The sequence below is a fragment of the Hypanus sabinus genome, chromosome 2, assembly GCF_030144855.1.
Source record: "Hypanus sabinus isolate sHypSab1 chromosome 2, sHypSab1.hap1, whole genome shotgun sequence".
NCBI lineage: Eukaryota > Metazoa > Chordata > Chondrichthyes > Myliobatiformes > Dasyatidae > Hypanus > Hypanus sabinus.
This window is the reverse complement of record NC_082707.1, coordinates 162,424,052-162,446,279: the sequence shown is the minus strand read 5'-3', so window position 1 is coordinate 162,446,279 and position 22,228 is coordinate 162,424,052. Positions and strand designations below refer to the sequence as shown.

Genomic DNA, 22,228 nt, shown 5'->3' with positions numbered 1-22,228 from the left:
GATCAGTATTGTGAGTGTTTATTTTGTGACTGGTGGAGGGGCAGGTGGTGCTGAGGAAGCAGGGAGTCTACAGAAGAACTTGGACATATTGGGAAAATGGGCAAAGAACAAAGCAGAGGTGCAAAGTGACTTGGAAGTCTTTGTGCAGGTGTCTCCAAAGGTCAATTTGCAGGTTGAGTCAGTGGTGAGGAAGGCAAATGCAATGTTAGAATAATTTTGTGAGGACTAGAGTGTAAGAGCAAGGATGTGATGCTAAGGCTTTATAAGCACTTGTTCAGACCACACCTGGAGTATTGTGAGAGGTTCCGAAAAAGAAGTGTGCTGGCATTGGAGAAGGCCCAGAGGAAATTCTGGAGAATTACTCTGGGAATGAAAGTGTTAATGTATGAGTATTTGATGGCTCTGCCCCTGTATTCACTGGAATTTACAAGAATGAAGGAGATTTCATTGAGACCTATCAAACATTTAGAGAGAGTAGATGTGGAACAGATGTTTCCTATAGTAGGACTGGAGGGCACAGCATCACAAAAGAGGAATGTCCATTTAGAACAGAGATGAGAAGGAACTTCTTTTGCCAGAAGGAGGTGAACCTGTGGAATTCCTTGCCGTGGATGGCTGTGGAGGCCAAGTCACTGAGTGTATTCAAAGCAGATGTTGATAGGTTCCTGGTTAGTCAGTGCATCAAAATTTATGGGGAGAAGGTGTGAGAGGGATAACATATCAGTCAGGATGGAATGGCAGAATAGACTCAATGCACCAAGTGGCCTAATTCTGCTCTGATGTCTCATGGAAAACAGTAATCAGCTTGAAGTTAAAACAAAGTATTGTCTATAGAACAGCTTTGACGATGATCTGTGTGAAAGCAAATGCTAGCTCACTATCTCTGTTTTATTGCTACTGGAGATGCAGTATAAGACAACAGTTGTTTAGTTTGGGTTGTTTCAGACAAGCTGACTCTTAAGTTGCTTAGTTTAAGGATGCTTACAAAAGAAGGAAGACAAGATTTAGCATATCAATAACTGATGTGTTTATAGTTGGAACGGATTTATGTACTCATAGAAGTTAGTTTTACAACATTTACAGCATGACCTGAGTCTATGTCTCTAAAGGGGCTTACACTATTTGTGTTAAAAGGATAAATCATATGTGTGTGAAGTTACCCAGGTGGGAGAAAAGGGTATCAATGTAGAGATCAGTTCAGGCTTATTAGGAATGGAGTGAGGAGCATCAAGAAGAAACGTGGAGTAAACACAGAGTGAACTAGAATCCATTCTTCTAGCGTCAGTTTCTGTGATAGACGACATGTTTATTTACATCATGGAATGTCTGTTTAGTTTATAAGAATTTACCTGTGTTTTAGAAATGCTTCATGTTTAAGAAATGCTTAGTAATTTTGAAATGTTAAGGCGGAAATCCTCTGAGTTTTATAAGTGTTTTAAGAGCTTTGTTTGATTTAAACGTGTATCACAGTAAATAAATTAACTTTGTTTTAAACTGTCCTGACGAAGGGTCTCGGCCCGAAACGCCGACAGCACTTCTCCCTATAGATGCTGCCTGGCCTGCTGTGTTCCACCAGCATTTTGTGTGTGTTGTGTTTTAAACTACTTTGTTAGCAGGAATGATCTTTTCCTTGGTAGGGAGGGGACCCACCGCTGGAATAATAGCTAAACTCACTGTGGGGGATAAACACGGAAGTAAACTATTCTTTGATGATTGGGTAGTTATAGTATAATCTCCCTTTAGTGAGCATACTCATGACTATTTATATCTGATAGGGCTTAAGGTCTTCATTTGAGTTTGGGACTTCAGAGTCAGCAAACCCAATACTAACACATTAGTTCCTTTTTCAGAAAAATTAAAAATTTCTAATGGTACATCAACATTAATATCTTTTTACTTATCTGCTTTTCATATACCAGATATCTCATCACTCTGGAATTAAGAAGAGTCTGCTGAATATTTAGAATATCATGAGGAATTAATTGCATTAAATAAATAAGAGCAAGTTTCTCCAAGGAAACGTTAATATGGATTAAAGTTAAACTCTGTAATAGAGTCACAATAAAATATAAAAAGGCAAAGTGTTGTGGATCTAACACCAACTGTGAAGGAAGAAGCAGAGTTAACATTTCAGATCTAAAATATTAACCTGCTTTCTCCCTCTATGAATACTATCTGACCGGCTGAGAATTTTCAGCATTTTGGCTTTTCATTTCCTCAAAGGTTACTGGGTCTGAGGATTAGTTCTACTAAATTAACTCACCTCTCTTGGGATTTATTCTTCTTAAATGAACTCTTTAAAAAATAAAGAGATAAAAGTGTCAAGTAACCAACATTATTAAATTTAATGTGTTTACTTGGTTGCAGAGCAGCTCTGTCAATAGAAGATTTAATTTTGAAACAAAGGTTAATATATTAATGCAACTTTAATAGCCTAGGTCCAAACATGAGGAAAAAGGAGCCAACATATTTAATATGGGAATATAGCTACCTAGTTATATGTTTCACTGTAACATTAAATGGCATTAAAAGTCAAATATAATTCTTCACAGGGCAATACCCTGAAGCATTAGAATCATTCCAGAGTGATAGTGAAGAGTTGTTTTTCTTCTGCTGTTCCTCAACCCACTTTCCCAGTTGATCCAGATCCTGTTGTAACCTTAGGCAACCTTCTTCACTGTCCACTGCACTATCACCTTTGGTGACATCCACACATTTACTCATCATGCCAACTATATTCTCATTCAAATCATTAATGAACAGTAGTGCACTAGTCACCAATACCTGTGGCACAGCACTAGTCCCAGGCCTCCACTAACCCCCCCCCCCCCCCCACCGAGTCCTTCCACCAAACCAATATTGTATCCCAGGCTGGCTCACCCTAATCTAATCTTCGGCACTTGTCTACTTTTTGGTCACTTCTTCAGGAAATGGAATCAAATTTTGCAAGGCACCATTTTAGAAGAAGATTATAAATGAACATTTGTTGCTGCTGAGTATTAAATCTGAAATGGTTTGTAAACATGTTTTTTTTCTACAATATTTAATTGACAAATCCACCTAATTTATATTCCAGGAATTCACTCTCCAGTATTAATTTTGACTTGCCCAATTTATGTGTAGATTATAGCTCCCATGATTATTATATTACCCTGATAAATGCCCTTCTGATTTCCTCAATTAAACTGCAACCTATCAAACTGATTCAAATTCTATAACACTGTATCTGCTGAGCCAACATCCAGCCTAACGAATGCCTAGCATCAGGTCAACCACACGTACCCTCTCTTTAACATGTACTTCCTTTGGTCAGTCCAGGGCATGTTTCTATAAGGCAATTGGATCATAACCCATTGATGATGATTTGTGTCATTAACTCATCTACCTGACACCACATGCACTTACAGCCAATGCCTTTAAATTCAGCTCTTCAATGTTTTTCTGCACTCTGACCCTATATGCTGCTTTCCTTTGTTCCATCGACTACTTATGTTGCTTACCTCATCTGTAACTTCATTCTCCAGTTTTGCTCATCTCCCTCCTTAGCTTCCTGTACTTTTTATATATAGAGTATTATTACAGAATTTAACTTTCAAAGTTCAAAAACAGCTCAAAAGTTCAAAATAAATTTATTATCAAACATATATAAGTCACCATTTACAACCTTGAGATTAATTTTCTTGCAAGCATAATCATTAAATCCATAATAGAATAATAACCATAATGGAATCAACTTGGGTGTCAACCAGTGTGCTAAAGACAACAAAACTCTGCAAATACAAAAAGAATAATAAGTAAGCAACAAATATCGAGAACATGAAATAAAAGAGTCCTTGGAAGTGAGTCCATAGGTTGTAGGAACATTTTGTTGATGGAGCAAGTGAAGTTGCCTCCTTTGGTTCAAAAGCCTGATGATTGAGGGTAATAACTGTTCCTGAACTTGGTGGTGTGGGTCCTGAGGATCCTGTACCTTCTCCCTGATGGCAGCAGCAAGAAGAGAGCATGTCCTAGGCAGTGGAAGTCCCTGATTATGAATGCTGCTTTCCTACTTTCCTGTGACAATGCTTCATTCATGCAGATGTGCTCAAGGTTGGGGAGAGCTTTACCTGTGATGGACTGGGCAATATCTAGTACTTTTTGTAGGATTCTCTATTCAAGGGCATTGGTGTATCCATATCAGACTGTGATGCAGTCAGTCAATATACTCTCCACCACACATCCATAGAAGTTTGTCCAAGTTTTAGATGTCATGCTGAAATTTTTGCAAACTCCTAAGGAAGTAGAGGCACTGCCATGCTTTCTTCATAACTGTACTTCCATGCTGGGCCCAGGATAGGTCCTCTGAAGTGATAACATTGAGGAATTTACGTTGCTGGCCCTCTCCACCTCAGATTCTCTGATGAGGACTGGCTCATGGATCTCTAGTTTCCTTCTCATGAAATCAAAATCAGCTCCTTGGTTTTGTTGACAATGATTAAGAGGTTGCTGTTACAGCACTGCTCAGCATGAGATTCAATTTTCAACCAAGATTTTTAACCAGTTGCATGTGCTGATTCATCATCCGGCCTACGATGGCGGTGTCGTCAACAAAACTTGAATATGTCATTGCAGCTGTGCTTAGCCACAGTCTTAAGTGTAAAGTGAGTACAGCAGTGTCTAAGCAGTCAGCCTTGTGGTGCAGCTGTGCAAATTGAGATTGTGGAGGATTCATTAATGCTAAAGATGAACTGACTTTGATGAATGAATAATGACAAGTGAGGAAATTGAGGATCCAATTGCACAAGGAGGAATTGAGGCCAAGGTCTTGAAGTTTATTGATTAGTTCTGAAGGGATGATAGTATTGAATGCTGAGCTGTAGTCAATAAAGAGCATTCTGATGTATACCTTCAATCGACAGTAAACACTTTTCCTACCAAACAAGCTTAACCGTCCTGCTGAACACGAGCAAACACCCGTCTGCGGATGTTGGCTCCCTGCTTCTATCAAGGGTAATGTGTGGTGGCACCATTTGTGCTCGGCCACTCTGCCACCCTGGGCAGCAGAGACGGTGAGTGTGCACGGCTGCTGTGTGTGATTTGGCTGGGATATGCGGCGGGGGTGACTGCCATCACTGCCTACACCCTGGGTCCAGAGGTCTACCTGCATGCTGTCAATAAAGTGATGGGCACAACAAAGTGATAGCCTCATTCATGGAAAAATTACCAGTTGCATCTCTGGAGAAGTGATCAGCATTGCACAGGTGGGTTTCAGAGGAGAAGTGGGCTTTGATGCTTGTCGCGCAGCGTGCTCTAAATGACTTGCTACTAAACCTCCAATTCCAAAGAAAAAGGTGGATTTAGATTTCGAGTTTGGATGTGAACAGTTCTCATTACTACAAGAAATAAGTTGATGGAAATTAAATCCGCAATGTCATCTCCAGAATAGTTTCTTGCACATCAAATACTGAAAACTCCCCTAATCAAAGGGAGAATATTTGGAAGTGTACATAGGCTTCTGTCACCCACTTTGTCAGTAGACTCCACCTGAAGGTGCGTGACCTTGTAATTATTTCTACATAATTACACCCCCCCAAACCCATTAAATATATTACAGTTTTGCGCATTTGCTGCCTTGACACGTGAATCTGAAGTAAACCAGGGGCTTCATAAAAAAACAACACACACAAAATGCTGGTGGAACACAGCAGACCAGGCAGCATCTATAGGGAGAAGCACTGTCGACGTTTCAGCGCTTATAACATCGACAGCGCTTCTCTCTATAGATGCTGCCTGGCCTGCTGTGTTCCACCAACATTTTGTGTGTGTTGTTGTTTGAATTTCCAGCATCTGCAGATTTCCTCGTGTGGGCTTCATAAAAAAGCAGTTTGTCTCAGATAGCCACCCATGGTTTGACACACCCGCAACATTTTAAAACACACTTCAAATGCAAAAAATAAACAAACCATTTCATTATGAGTTGACACATTTACTGTGAATGCAAACTTATTCTCAACAACAGTAAGAAAATAAATGGTTGCTTGCCTTCGAAGTAGTAATTATTTGGCAGTTCTGTATTTGTATTACTGTATACCTTCAATAGCCAAACTAAGAAATATGTGATGTTAGAACAGATTCATCTCGTGCCCAATAAACAAAAATAAATTATGTCTACATTCACAATGCAATATTTCATGCAACTAGCAGCTGCTGACAAACATGTTCTGATTGTGCTACTTGGAAATCTGTTTTGTTGTCAGGTTGCTAGTCAACATCATGAATAAGAATGAAGGCTGATGTACTGGACTAGGGAAACATGGGTTGGTATAAAATATGCTAAACTGTCTTTGATTTTGCTATTTAGGAAGCACTGTATTGCATTACACAAAATCCTTTGACAATCTACAAGTCTTCACCCTTTTTAAAAGAAAATTGTCAATATGATACATAACTAGGATGATAAGAATATTAATTACATACAATCCCATAGAAAGAATGGTTTGAAAAGGTGAACGCTCTTGGGGAAAATGTTGTTCAAAATCTTCTGCTGACACTTAGTAAATGTTGCAAGAAAAAATGACACTGCTTAAAACATTAAAATAGGAAATAGCTTTAAAGTATTGCATTATATGCGATCACCAATGCCAACAGAATGCTCAGTTATACAGCAGAAGGAGATTCATAATTTATTGGTCTGGTGACACAAGTGTGACATTCTAGAAAGGTCCGACAGAGACAACCGTATCCAAATTTGGGATCGCTTCTGAAAGGAAGTAGTCATTGGAAATTGTTCAATAGAGAGCAATGAAGATAATGTTAAGGCTGAAAACAATAGAGGATAGGCTAACTGGGCTCACTAGGAAGAAGAGAAAAACGAAGATAAAAATTGAATGGCATAGTGAGTAGGGCTGCTGTCTCACAGCCCCAGGCACCTGTGTTCAATGGAGTTGTTTGTATGGACATTCTCCCTGTAACCGTGTGGGTTAGTAGGTTCACTGGCCACCGTAAGTTGTTCTAGTGTGAAGACTCATAGTAGAATTGGTGGAGAATGAAATAGAAAAATGTACCAGTTAGCACAAACTCAATGGGCCAAAGGATCTGTTTCTAAGGTGTATGACTTCATGGCTCTGATTAGGACGGAGGGAACAACCATAGAAGATGGTTTTAGCCCCTGTAAAGGGATAAACCCCTGAACTCCAGCCTTTGATATTAAGAAACACTTGCCAGCATATGGACACAAGTGATACTGCCATTTATTGGCCAAAGTGCAAAACATATTTCTGGTGCAGAAAAAGGATCCAGTGCTTTCCCTGTGTACATGACAAGTAAACTCTTCTTGGGCTTCCAGGCCAGTACTGGGATTGATTATTACCAACGTTTCAATGACAAACTCTGCGATCCTCTTGGAAGACAGCAGAGTTTGTCATCAAAACATCAGTTATAATCAACAACTGTACCCTGCTGGAAGCCCGGGAAGCATATATTCCTGGTATTATTATCATTAATAGAATCAACAAAATTAACTTTGAAATGTATTTTATAGTTGATGTGTTAATTTGCCATAAACTAAGAAAACCACATGCAAAATTTCTAGATTAAGATAATAGCAGACTCAGTGTTTAAAATGAAAGTCATCATTGACCTTGGATATTGTAGTCAGCAGTAAAGAAACAGCTACCGGTATTCTTATTAAAAGGGACCCTTGGGTTTTAATTAGCTGCACTGCACTGGCCAATGTTGCCTTGAACCTAACACCTACATGGGATCTGTGGCTTTCAACAACATACAGGTAACACAGCGAATTAGATCAAGTTATTCTCACAGATGATAGCCCAACCATCAAACAATAAGAAATATAGATCACATTTGAATCATTGTTGAGAAACCAAATTAAAGATACAAAGGGAGTTAAGGGAAAATCATAAATAGTGAAATACAAATATAAAAAAATTGAAGAAATCTATAAAATCTGATTCTCAAGTTAGTGAGTCGTCAACAGTATTACAGAGTTCAAGTTCAGTTAATTCTGACCAAATATGGTTTAATATTTTAATTGATCCTTACAGCCAGTGGATAAATAATTGAAATTCCAAGATAGGCAAATAACAGTGAAGTAGGAAGTTACCACTGTAACCTTGTATGTTTCTGACTTTAACTTCATTCATGGAGACCAGAAGTTGTTATCAGCTTTACACACCAATAATGCCAGCCTTGACACGATTACAACTGTAAATTCCAAGTCAGCGTGAGTATTGCTATCATTTATTGCCCAGTATTGGTTGACAGAAGGCGACAGTCATGGTGTACTGTCATCTGAAATTGTTCCTGTGGTGAGCAGTTTATTGCAGCTTAATAGACCAGAGTTCAATGAGGACTCAATCACTTAGGTCTGGGTCTGAATGATACGAGACAGGGAGCTTTCTGTTTTTAGCTAAATGGGCATTTGTGAACTGGGTGCTATTTTATAAGAATCAAGCTGCTTTATTAATCATTCTACTGACATCAGCCATTAGCTAACTTGAATTGTATTTGAATACACATTCTCTGAGCTCATCGAGCTTTCAAGATTGCAAGTACATATTATTAGTTTTACAATGATAATATGAAAAATAATAACTTGCCCCCATTTATGTTGAATAAAGGTTCCCGATTTAATTCAAATTTAACAATGAAATAGAGTGTGCTGAACAACAGAATACTATTGTTTACATTCTAACTCTTTCCCACCTCCATGGCTGTGTACAAGTCATAGAGATGAGCCAGATATCATCTGCTGGAGCATCCGAACTCCCACTCTGCTGATGCATTCAGTATAGAATTCACAGCACAGCACAAATCCCCTCTGTTTCTTGCCAAGATTCGGCCATTACAATCACAATATTCAAAAATATTCAAATATACAATCCTGAGGTAAACGGTTCTTTACTTATACTTTACCTTAAGTTCTTAAATTTATAACAATGCTAAGATTAGAAATTAGTTAATCATTTTAATTTCTTTAAACATAAATGTATTTGAACTTCTGATGTCTGGGTCTCAGAATTTGCTCCCTAGGGCCCAGCCATGGCTGCAGGAGAGTTTCAGAAGCCAGGGAGGGTCAGCTGGTACCAAAGAGCCACAGTGGCAAAGTGCCGCTGAACACGGGTGTGAAGCCAAAGCAGTGGGCAGCAATCAGCACAATCCATTCAGGTATGTGTATGCACTTGTGTTGCCTTTAACTCAGAGATGCTTCACATCAAAGGAAAAATTATTTACCACTGAATTGAGACAAATTAGGCATTTGGACCTGCACAGTATGAACCTTTATGTGTAGATCAATCTTGCTGGAATGATACTCGTAGTAGGTTTAATTTAGTGATAGTTTAATTAAAGCAGAGTTAATATATTGTATTATCGCAAAATTTATGAGTCATTAAATATGTCATATGTCACCTGATCAACTGAGTGCAGCAGATTTAGGGGCAGAACTTTGAAAATATGTAGCGAAAGGCAAGGCAGACTCCAACACGGGGAAAACTATGTGCAGTAATTCCAACTCCATACAGTACAGGGAAAGGATGGGGAGAAGCCATGGAAAAGCCTGAAAACAAGGGTAAGAATTTTAAACTAAAGTTCTGCAATGAAAGCCAATTCTATATATCTGTACAGATTCTATCTGTACCAATTATCTGTGTATATTTAAATAAATATTTACCACTATCTTTCCAAAGCAAGTCGGCAATTAACCACGATTTTTAACATTGACTTCAACTATATTGACAATAAGCCAGTTCAGCTTTACCGTTTATTCAAATTCTTTCTTCCATAATAATTAGATGCCTCTTCCTGTATCTCACTAACTACACAACATACATAATAATAATGAGGCATTCATTATAAACAAATAAGACTTATTTCACTGTCTATAAAAACCAGGGTGCTTATGGATCTGCATAATTAAAACTGAATGAATCAGAAGATCTCTAGATGTGCAAACAGGAACCAGCAAGCTTCACATGGCAAACTCACAGTTTATTTTTACATAACAACACCTTCAATGTACAGTAGTCAGTTTCTAATCTGAATCCCAAAGAACTGAATCTGGTGAAAAAACGCAGATGGAGGTATTGCTTGCTCAGATTAGTGCTCACAATCTCACTTACGTCAGTTCCACTGAAGAATTTTAATTGGAATGATTCGATTGGAGTCCCAGAAGGCTTTATTTTCTCATGCTTAACATCTTCAGTTTTCAACATGAATGAAATAATTTAACTGGATTCTGAATACCCTGTCCCCATCCCAACATCACTACACAAAACAGATCTCAATTAAAAGTAAATCTACAGTTCTCCTATTCTTATGCTCACCACTTGCCACTTCCTCCTTCACTGCAGCCCATTAACGCCATTTGACAGTTTCCTACAGTTTTGAAAAGGGTTAAGGAGGTGACATTAATAAACTAATTGATCTGTTGGGAACATAGCAGGACAACAAGTTTCTCAGCAAATAATGAAGCCTATACCTGTACCTGCCAAAAGGAAAAGTTCCTCACAGATCTCATGTAGCTAACATAAATTTAACCAACTTCTTTCATTCACGGATTTTGTCCTGTTGGTGACTTCAGTTATCAGCCCACAGTATGGTCGTGATACCATACAAACTGATGATTGATGGGAAGTCCTGGAGAGCTTTCTTCACTGTGCCCCTTTTAGGGTGATCAGGGGACTGTGTGTTTCTGCCCCACTGGGGTGATGAACTGGGGCCTACTCGGGGGAGGATCTGGGACTCAGTTTGGTTCGGGGTGCTATTGGCTTGCATGATGTGCGTTTCTTTTTCCCTCTCTCTTTCTCTGCACTTTGTTTTTGGTCTTTTAAAAATTGGGTTATTTGGGTTTCTTGCTTTGTCAAGCAGGCAGGTTTCCAGGTGTATAATTTATACATCTTTGATAATAAATGGACTTTGAAGCTTTGAATATTGATCTGCACCCAAAATAACTACAGCTCACAATCACAGCAAGATTTTTCATGCCGATTACCTGGGAGAAGGGCACGTTTAAAACTATTTTTAAAATCTTGCAACCTGTTTTACCCCTTGCTAAAATACAAAACTATCCCCTGAGATAGTCTGACTCAGTGAAGGTAAATCCCAGAAGTTACCCTGGGCCAATACATTACAATGTTTTGACATAGAATGCGAGATAAAATCATTAAATTCTGTGGCAGACCAGAACATAAAAGCAAATTCAGCAGGTAGACTCTTAAATTCTGTCCTGAAGAAGGGTTTCAGCCCAAAACGTCAACCGTTTATTCATTTGTACACACGCTGCCTGGCCTGCTGAGTTCATCCAGTGTTTTGTGTGTGTGTTGCTTTGGATTTCTAGCATCTGCAGATTTTCTTGTGCAAATTAATTAGATTTTATCTCCCTAGGAAAACATCCTATTGAAATCCTTTTTTATCAGCGTTGGTTATCTAGCAAACTTGATTCCCACATATTCAGATTCGGTCCTGATTTGTTACTTAGACAAGTTGGAACTGTACTCACGTATTGTATGTTAGGCCAATTATCCATATTTTTCAAAGGAACCAGCTTATAAAACATAAGACATTTTTGACCTCATGTCCTGAAGTCCATCCTTTGTGTAGAGTTAGTTTGAAATCTGGATTGATGGGAACAGATTCTTTAAATGGACTAGGGATAGAAATTAGCACTGGAATGCTGAGCCATACAGGGAGCTCAGTATCAGTGCCAGCACTCTAGGACTGGAGTTCAGTGAACTATAGGTCAACAGTTCAGCCTAGGCTAGACTGTTCTGTCTATCATCAATTGTGTACGCCTGTCTGGTTTGGGAAGATTTGTGTTACTTATTGTATCCAAGGTCTAGCAAAGAGCTCTGTGTGCAATTAGTACCTCTGGAAATTTTATGCTTTCAAGTTTTCTTTCTTAATCCTAATCAAGTTTTAATGAAAACGAGCATCACCAAAGCATGCAATACCCTGACGACAAGTATATTGATAATGCCTTGAGCCCAACATCGTCAGCTGCTTCCCCCCATCACTAAAGAATTAGGGATGTTTGTTCATGATCACAAAATTCTTCAGGGAATAAGGCTTGTTTGTATCAGAATCTGAACAACACAGTCAGGACAAAACAGATATTTTCACTGAATCCAACAAGAATCTCATCACCACCCCTGTGCCATCATAGCCAATGGTATTTATGTGGCTGGTGCACTTAGGGTGTTTGTCCATGCTAGAAGGACAATGGATCATGAAGGAACTGCAAATGGTAATATCCAGTGCGACTTACCAATGCAATATCCTCATCACTGACTGGAAGTCAAGTGGACAAGCTACATAAATGATGTAGTTACAAGAGCAGGTCAGGATTTGGTTACTCAACTACTTTTTCTGCACCTCCTCATTCCATAAAGCTCATCTCACACCAAAAAGGCATAACTTGCAAGTATGACAGTATATCATTCACTGCCCTGGAAGTGTATAGCTCCACCAACTCCCCAGAGGCTTCACTCTAGCAAGGTCAAAGTAACTCGCCACATTGACTCCCTATACGCCACCCTGAATATTCAAATCGAATTACAGAAACTCGCCAAAACTGATTCAAAAGAAACTCCCAAATTCATAGCCTTCATCTGAAAAGACAAAGAATGCAGGTGCATGAAATACTCTCACAGGTCAAAGGCTGGATATTCCTAAGTGAGTGAACATCAAACTCTCTGAAAACTTTCTACTATCATCCTTTGTAATGGAATATTCTCCACATGCCTATGTGTGTGCTGCAGCACCACTGAAACACCCAACACTGTTAAAAAAAACAGAATTTTGCTTGATTCCCAACCTATCAACCAGGCTAAATACAGCAGGGTTCGGGTACAAAGCATTACTCTGGACAATAAGTGGATTTCATTTTTACTGACAACTGTAAGTCAATTTTGTTTGCAAGTCAGAAAATGCTCAGAATCACTTGATATGGTAACGATATCTCTGCAGAATTATAATGAATAGCATCAAAAACAAGTAAAACTACAAATCTACAAGTGGAGAAAGAGATAACTAGCTCTATTGTTTGTAGGAATGAACATGTACATCAGACTTGCGAATTTAACAATGTTACAGGAGCTCATTCATATGTTATGGTGTCCATAAGTCAAGCATGTGTAGCCCGGGGACTGTCTGTAATCATTTGCTCCACTATTTCTGAACAATGACTACAGTGTGTGCTATTTACAGAAAGCACTTCAATTATTCACCAAGACTACTTCAGCAATACCACTTGAACACCATGAAGGTTAAAAGCAGTGGCAGCACGGCAACATCGCCTCTTAAAGGCTCCTCTCCAACTTGCTCATCTTGCTGACTTCATGGGCATCCCCATCTTCAACACTGATGGGCAATAAAGACGAGGGTGAAGCATTCACAACCACGTTCAGTCAGAAGGGCTAGTTTGATGATCCACCTCTGCTTCACTTCACTCTGTGTAACTTTAAAAAAAAGGCAGCAAGCACCGGACACAGCGACTTTGTTGGGACCACACAACATCCTAACTTTGCAGAACTAGCTGTGCCTTCAGCTAAACTGACCAGAACAGTTACCACACTGATATTTATGAAAGGATGTGGACACCTGCTCAGGGAGTTCACTAGAAAAAGTTCAAATTCAATTCAGCTAATACGACCCAATCACCAACCTCTTGCCCAACATCAGTAAAACTAAAGAGCCAGTTATCGACTTCAGCAAGGGAAAGGAGGGTGCTTGTGCACTGGCCCACACTGGGAGATCAGCAGTGATGCAAGTCAGCAGCTTTAAATTAATGAGTGTTAACAAATCTCTTCTGGGTCAGCATACAGATGCAATCACAAGGAAGGTGTGCCAGAGTTTTTACTTCCTTGGGATTTTAAGGAGGTTCAGCTTATCACCATACACTTTTTAAAAACTTCTTCAATTGTACTATTGAAAGTGTGATGACTGGTTCTATCATCATCTGATACAACTATTCAAACGAGCAGGAATAAAAGCTGCAGAGTAATGGGCTCAGACAGCACATTGCATGCAGATCTCTCCCCATGACTAATAGTACCGATAGTAATTACTGGCTCAGGAAGGTAACATCCGTCACGGAACATTGAACAATACAGAATAGTATGAGCCCTTCAGCCCACGATGTTGTGCCGACCTACAACCTAACCGTTTCCTGCTACACAGCCCACAACCTAGTTTTCTTAAAGTCTAAGAGTCCTTTAAATGCCCTTATTGTATTAGCCTCTACCACCACACCTGGCAGACACCATTCACTCTGTGTCAATATCCTACCTCTGACCTCTCCTCCAAACTTCCCTCCACTCACCCTCTGGTACTGGGATTGCCACCCTGGAAAAAAAAAGATGCTGACTGTCCACATTTCATATGCTTCTCATAACCTTATACAGTTCTATCACTGACACCTCTCCTCCTCCTCCACTCCAAAGAGTAAAATCCTAACCTTTCCTAATAAGATATCATCAAAGATCCCCACCATCTGGGCCATTCCAGCTTCCCAGAGCTACTACTGGGCAACAGTGACAACTTTGTTCACTTTGCACTCAATTAAACTTCATATATTTTTTGTTCTAATTGCATTCTTTCTTATAAAAAATGCATATAACATGTTTTTATTGTAAACGCAGCTTATATGATGCTATGTGCAAGTAAGCTTTTCAGTGCACCTGTGCATACACGTTCTTGTACGTGACAATAACTTCGCTTTTGATCTTTGATCATAAGTTTGCAAGTCTGGTGTTCAGTGATGATTGTGCAGTGTCCAGCTGAGTCTGCAACTCCTCAGTAATTGAGGCAATTCATGCCCCCAAACTGCAAAACATAGTCGACATAGGAAATGGGCTTATAAGTGGCAAGTAACGTACAAGTGCTTGGAGTATTGTGTATAGTTTTGGTCTCCTTAGTTGCCATTGAGGGAGTGCAGCCAAGATTCAACAGAACAGTTCCAAGGATGTCAAGTTTGCCATATGAGGAGAAGTTGAATAGCTTTGACCTGCCTACTCTTTATGATTTTGAAGAATGAGAGATTTCCTTACAACACAAAATTTCGAAAAGGCATGTCATATTAGATGCAGGGGAAATGTATCCCCTGGCTGAGGGGCAGGACACACAGTCTAGGATGAAAGGCAGGCTGTTTGGACTGAGGTGAAGAGAACTGTCTTCATTCCAAAGATAATCAACCTTTGGAGCTTCCTACCCAGAGAATTGTGAAGGTTCAGTTGCTGTCTTCATTGAAAAGACAGACCTGTAAATACCTGTTTATTTAATTTGAAATACAAAAGGGAATCAAAGGATGTGGGGAAATTCTTGGAAAATGGCAATGATCAGTATAATGTTAATGAAGGGCAGAGCATGCTGAGGGACCAGGTGCCTACACTGCCTTTATGTCTTTTGTGCCAAAGCATTGACCAGCTCCACAAGAGAAAATCTAACTATCTTCCACTGGCAATCAGTACCATTACCATCATGAGTACCTTATCATTGACAGCTACTGACCTGGAACCTAGTGGGACCAAGTACATAAATACCACAGTTACACAGCAGATCAGAGGCTTGGATATACTCTAGGAATCCACTTGCCTTCTGACACCCAAAGTCCTTCCACCATCTGCAAGTTTGAATACCCCTGAAAAGTGCAAATCAAACAATACCAAAGAAACTCGATGTCATCCAGGACAGAGCAACCCACTTGCATGGAACCTGATTCCAAATTCTGGATGTGCATTCCCCGCTCCACATATGCTCGTTGGCTGTAGTGTGCTCCGTATACAAAATGCACTGCACTACCATGACAGCACTTTCTGAATCTGCAACCTCGAATACTAAGCTGAGTAGATGCATGGTATGACCGTCACCTGCATATTCACCTCCAAGTTGCACACCATCCTGACTTAGAAATGTATCAGCATCTCATCAGTATCACTGATCTAAATGCACAAACTCGCAACCCAATTGCACCGTGTAAGTATCATCACCAGGACTCAAGACAGTGACCCATTACCACCTTCCGAATAGCATTTCTGATGAGCATTGAAATACAGTAAATAAAGATATTTTTTAAATAATGTGTGGCCTCTATCCAGTTTCTTAGCTATATGACTCTACCACAGGCAATAGCAATTGACATTAAAAAGTGCAAGGGGAAAATATTTAAATATTTCTTCATTCTTTTTACTAAAGCAGATCTTATGATTAGGTGCTATAGCAAGGCACTGATTACAGTTGTAAAATTTAATCCCTACTATAAACAATAGTTGTCTTGATTCATGGATATCAATTGTGGTACAATTTTTGTTTTGCGCTGCAAACCAAATATTATATTTAGGAGTTTTGAAACAAAGAGCAGTAACTTTTCTATTTACCTGGAAATGCACAGAACACTACAGCCTATACAGGCCCTTTGGCCCAAAATGTTGGGCCTTTTAACCTACTCTAAGATCAATCTAACCTGTCTCTCCCACATAGCCCTCCATTTTTCTATCATCCATATGCCTATCTAAGAGTATCTTAAAATGTCGCGAATGTATCTGTCACCACCACCCCAGGCAATGCATTCCACAAACTCACCACTCTCTGTCTAACAAACTTACCTCTGACATTTCACTATACATTCCTCCAAACACCTTAAAGTTATGCACCCTCATACTAATCAGTTCCACCCTGGGAAAAAGTCTCTGACTGTCCATTCTATCTATGCCTCTTATACACCTGTATCAAATCACCTCCTATCCTCCCTCACTCCAAAGAGAAAATCCCTAGCTCACTCAAACTAGAAACCATTTTACTGGGAGGTCAAACGCTCTTGCCCAAATCTAGAAAGTGCAGGCACAGTTGGCAGAGCAGTCATGTACTCTGAATTATGCACTGAATATTACTAGTGCTTAACCAGGTAAACTTATGCAGTCCCATTTCCTATGCTGCCAGAAACATACCACTCAATACTTTGCATATGTTGCAGAGACATTTAATGCCTTCGGCAGCTTTCATTTTTAATTCAGATTAACAGCATCTACAAGCTGTGCAGTCACCTTGTCCCAAACATATCAATCTGTCTACCATGATATAATATTGTTAATACTGGCCATTTAAAGCCTAATAAACACAACTCTACGACTGAGCTAAATGGGCAGTAGGTACCAGTAGCTCCTCACAAGTGTCCTCATGCTTTGCACTCATACCCCGCTGGTTGGTGATGTTTCTGTTATTCAGCTTTAGCAACTTCTCTTTACCCATCAGTAACCTAATCATGTCAGCCACTAAATCCCTGGATATATGAGCATGTTCTCATATGAACTTACAGGTAATGTTTCTCTGCAGTTTTTAACCAGTTTCCTCATCAGATACGACTACCCTGCACATGACGTAAAATTTCCAAGTACACTGTTACACACCAGGTGTACTTATCAGCTGTGTAATCCAGACCAGGTAACAGCTTTCACAGGAAGGAATGCATAGCACACAGCTGATTTCCTATCCAGCTAAAGCAGTTACAGATTGACACAGTACTGAAATGTAATTTAAATCCATCTCCTCACTTTGTTCCACAATCTCAAATAGGTTATGAGGCAAAGCCTGATCTCCAGGACCCAGAACAAAGAGATTGTCTAACCTACATTTGAGTGTAGTCCTGGGGGACTAAAGGTGACCACCACAATACCGTTTTTCAGGTACAGAATTTAGCCTCTACAGAATTCACAAATTCCTATTTCTTGACACATGAACAGATGAGGCATCTTCTTGGTAGATCAACATTTGCAACACAACACCCCATCCACACAGGTGTTCCTCATAATGGGGGGAGGGGGAGGGTCACTTGCTATTTTTCAGATTCAACATGACTCAGTCAGTTGAATGAAACATTTCCGTTGATACTATTGGACAAAGTAGAGGAATTCCCTTGATGTACTGGACAAGATATATTCCTCAATCATCTGTGAGAAAGGCCTGCAATTCAAGTCACTGCTATTGGTGTGAACTTGGACATTCCCATGTAGGTACATCGCAAAAATATTTGTCAATAGTTTCAATGTATAAAAAGTGTAATATTCATTCTTGCAAATATTCAAGATCAATTTATAACTGAGACCAATCAACTGTTGGACATTGAAGGAATGACAACTTACAACTGTAATAATTAATTTGCTCCAGACCGCAATTAAAATGTTCATTCCGGGAACACCTATTGGGATCAAAGAAGGCTGTGATTAATGGATTAGACCTGAACAAAACTAGAATGCTGGGCGGGTGATTTTCCTCACGCAGTTCGCAGCGCGACGCCAGGTCTACGACAGTCGCCTGGGGTCTCGTGGGGAAACATGCAGTACTTTTGATTTTTTAAACTAAAACAGATAACATACACAGTGTGAGTTGAGTGGTCGCACACCTTGCAGATAGATCCTGTGACTCAAGGGTATACTTTCGACTGGAATGAGAATGGACAGGGTCACTAACACCACTCTGGCTGTGACCAGCTGACCGTGCGACAGCCTCACCGGACACACAGAAAGCGCGGGGTCAGCTGCGCGTTGGCACTTTGCAGAGTCTCCCTGAATTTACTCATCAGACTCCACCCGCATCGCTCGCTCACCAAGTGTAACCAACATAACCAGAGACTAAAGTCAGCCAGCCGAGCGAACTCCACGCTGATACTTGACGGGCGGCTCATGGCCAACCCGTACCAGGGCGGGGAATGCCCAAATCCCAAATAAACAACCGCGCGCTGCCGGGGTATTAAATGGGGGTCAGAAGGAAAGCTCGTGGTCGAAATGCCCGTCTTACCTTTAGCAACCGGATCTCGCGCATGGCGATTTTCTTGATAACGGGGTCATCCTCCGACTCCACGAACTTCTTAATCGCCACTATCTGTCCGCTGACTTTATTCCTGCATTTGAACACCACGCCGTAGGAACCCTCTCCGATTTTCGCGATTTTGTCGTATTTCTCCATCGCGGCTATTTACCTCCCGAGCACCTCACAAAAATGGCGTGTTCACCCCGCACGCTTGAAGAAATCTGCGGGTCAGCAACGGTCCCGCTGAAATGGTCCAGGGACCGGCGGGGCCAACGCTCGGGTCCGCCGTCCGCGAAGGGCGCTTGGGTGCGGAGCCGCGCAGCAATCCCGGACCCTCCGTCCCTGCCGGGCACCGCTTCTCGCCACCGGAGCGCTGTCACCGACAAGATGCCCAACACAAAAGGAGCCCAGCACCATGCGACCCGGTACAGCTCAGTCCAGTCCAGCCCACTCTGGCCCTTGTCAGCGCAGTCCGGTGAAGTCAGCCCAGCTGAAGGTATTCACCTTCAGTCAGCCCACCAGCCAGTTCACTCAACTCCGCTCGACTTAATCCAACTCAGTTCCTGACCACGAGCAGTCGATGCCGAGCTCCTGCGATGGTTACCTATACCCTCCCTTACGCGCGGACAACAGCACACGGAGGGGATCTTTACGCAACTACGCTTCAACCGGGGCGAAGCTGAAGCTCGGCGGCTGGAGAGCGAACCGCCAATCGCACTGGCTGGGGCGGGACCGTCTCACCTTCAGAATATCATTGTAGCAGGTAGTCACCGAGGAGATTTTACAGTTCATTAATGTAAAAAGGAGTATTTGTAAAGTTGAATATTTTCTGATACGTGGGGAAAAAGAATCAAGTGTAGTATCGAACACTTGGCATCTATAATATTTATATAAGATTGTTGAACAGAAACTCGGGCAAAGCAGTATATTTTAAGAAGCATTTTAAAAGAGGAAGGTAATGGTAAGAGACATTTCGGGAAGGACTGCCAGAGTTCGGGGTCAAAGCAAAGATGTGGCAGTTTATATTGGGATGCTCAACCTGCAGTATTGGAAGATGGATCAATGGACTATAGATCAGGGTCGGATGCGGTTATTGATATTCAGAGATGCAGGGCAACAGAGGAACATTAGATATAAACTAAGACCGAATGTAGATTAGTAAGCAAAGAAATACTATGTCAATGTAGCACGCCAGGAGTGAAAATCTGAAAAATTTGAAATGAGGTTAGATGGAAGGGAAGAGGATGCTGGAAAAGCATCGGATAGTCACTTTTCAGGCGAACATAGGCATGGATTAGCGTCCTGACAGCAGAAAAAAAAGTTAGTTTGCAATACTGAGATATAACATTAAACAGCGGCAAGAAGGCCAACATTTACTACCCATCTTTGTAAAAGATGGCATTACTTCTGGTGAAAGTATTCACACTGTTATGGGTTGGAAATTCTGATTGATGGCCAGGAACAGTGCATATTTCCATGAGGGATAGTTTATGATTCTGTGCTTCATGTCCAGAGAGATTGAAGGGGTGCCAATCATACTTACTGTTATATTTCCAGATAATGTTGCACATTCATGCAAGTGGAATGTTAATTCCATCATGCTCTTGACTTGTACTTTGGAAAAGCTTGTCGGTCCCATACATCAATTACCACGGGATTAACAGACTCTGCCCAGCTCATGAAGTTTCAGTATTTCTGTGGCTGGTCCATTTGAGGTCCTGGTTCTTATCAATCTCCAGGAAAGTAACCCCCCCCACCCCCCCATGCCCTTCTGACAAATTTTCATTCAGTTTATACTTACAATACCTTTAGACATGAACATTATTGTTTTTCGATCTTTACCACCCTCTTTCAGAAATATCCACCATTATTTGTATATTGAATCTCGTGATCTCAACCTTGTCACAAAATTTCCGTTGTGCTGAATCTCACTATCTCTGCAATTTAAAACCCTTTATTTTCTCCAACTTTTCTCACCTTTGACAGAAGTTCAAAGAAGCATCTATTTATTTCTTTTGATCTTGATTCTTACATTTTGTTTTAGTCAGATTTTCAGAACCTACAGCACTTTAATTTCAGATTTTTCCTGCTTTTGATAACATTATTGAGTAGATGTCACTGTAGTAACTGCAGTGTAACAGCTTGCTTAAGGGTGACTTACTCTGAAGGGCAAATGGAAATTAAAAAAAAACAACCCATATTTTCACTTTAGTAGAATAACACCAAGGAATAGGGAATTTTCGATCTGTTAAGTGAATTTTTTAAAACATTAATCTGCAGAACACAGGAGAGCCAATTTAAACTCATTGCATCTTTCAGAGCAGCATTTCTGTAATATTGTAGTAAAAATCAGCTTTAGCAAGATTAGATTTGGGGAATAGAAATGGCTCAGATTGAGATAGAATGCAAATATGCTGGTTACACTGAAGGACCAAGTTCTTGAGGAACACACAAAATGCTGGAGGAACTCAGCAAGCCAGGCAGCATCTATGCAAAAAAGTACAGTCAGCATTTAGGGTGTGACTGCTGCACTTACATCAAAGATGGTTGTAGATAGCTAAAGTTGCTATCAGAAATGTCTATACAACCTGATCTGATCTTTATGGATAATGTAGTTAGATATTTGATACATACAAATACATCTAAATCATGAAATGGTCCCTGATGTACACCAGGACTGTTCAGTCTGGTAGGAACAAAGACATTGTGAGATCTGCTCGTTAGTTTGGAAAGAGAGAAAAGAATCATATGGCATCTGTATTATAACTTATTTATGTAGGAGATTGGTGACCAATTAGGATGACCTTGATGTTCTGGTGAAACTGAAACAACTCAAGGGCTTTTAATTGTGTGGGGAGAATGGAGGTGGAAAAGTAGAGTGACGATAGAAAGGAGCAATTGATAATTGCAGCTTTCAAAGATGGAGAGATGGCTGGCTGATTAGAAACTAGGTCAGGAGACTCCTGGTGTCATGGAAAGTAGGCTGATGAAAAGTTGGTGGTTGCCAGACTGATCATGTAGCAGCTTCAAGGCAGTCATAACAGGCAACCAATAGTATAACTGTATTCAACTCAGGTGCACATTTTAAAATCTATTTTAGACATCAGAAGGAATATAGGGGTAAAATGCAAGGTATCTAACAGCAAATGGTAGAATGGATGGTCAAAAGCTTAGCATTAGCTTTTTACTGTGAACATTTGCAAATCAGAATAAGATGCTGGGCAGTTTTCATCTTTCGTAACCCTTCCAAACGTCTATTCTGAGGGTGTAATTTGCCATTATCCCAATAATAGTGACATTTCACTGTGTGCAATTTGGTTCTAATGCATCCTTCAAAACAACAATATCTGCTGCAAAAAGACCTTCATTGGGTCACAAAGTGTTTTACAGCCGAAGGCATGAAAGGCACTAAATATACGCAAACCCTTTT

The 22,228-nt window shown here is 40.3% G+C and overlaps 1 protein-coding gene across 2 annotated transcripts in view; it reads right to left on the bottom strand.

Annotated features, from left to right (window-relative positions):
- The window catches only part of cdkl1 (cyclin dependent kinase like 1 (CDC2 related kinase)), a 54,255-nt gene extending 34,721 nt beyond the window's left edge, over window positions 1–19,534 (bottom strand). The window contains exon 1 of one of the 2 annotated variants that reach the window (XM_059958148.1): window positions 18,787–19,534. In XM_059958148.1, coding sequence (XP_059814131.1) covers window positions 18,787–18,954 — 168 coding nt within the window. In that variant the 5' untranslated portion in view covers window positions 18,955–19,534. The remainder of the gene's footprint in view (window positions 1–18,786) is intronic. The other variant, XM_059958142.1, reaches the window with a different exon arrangement.
- Window positions 19,535–22,228: the final 2,694 nt, after the last annotated feature.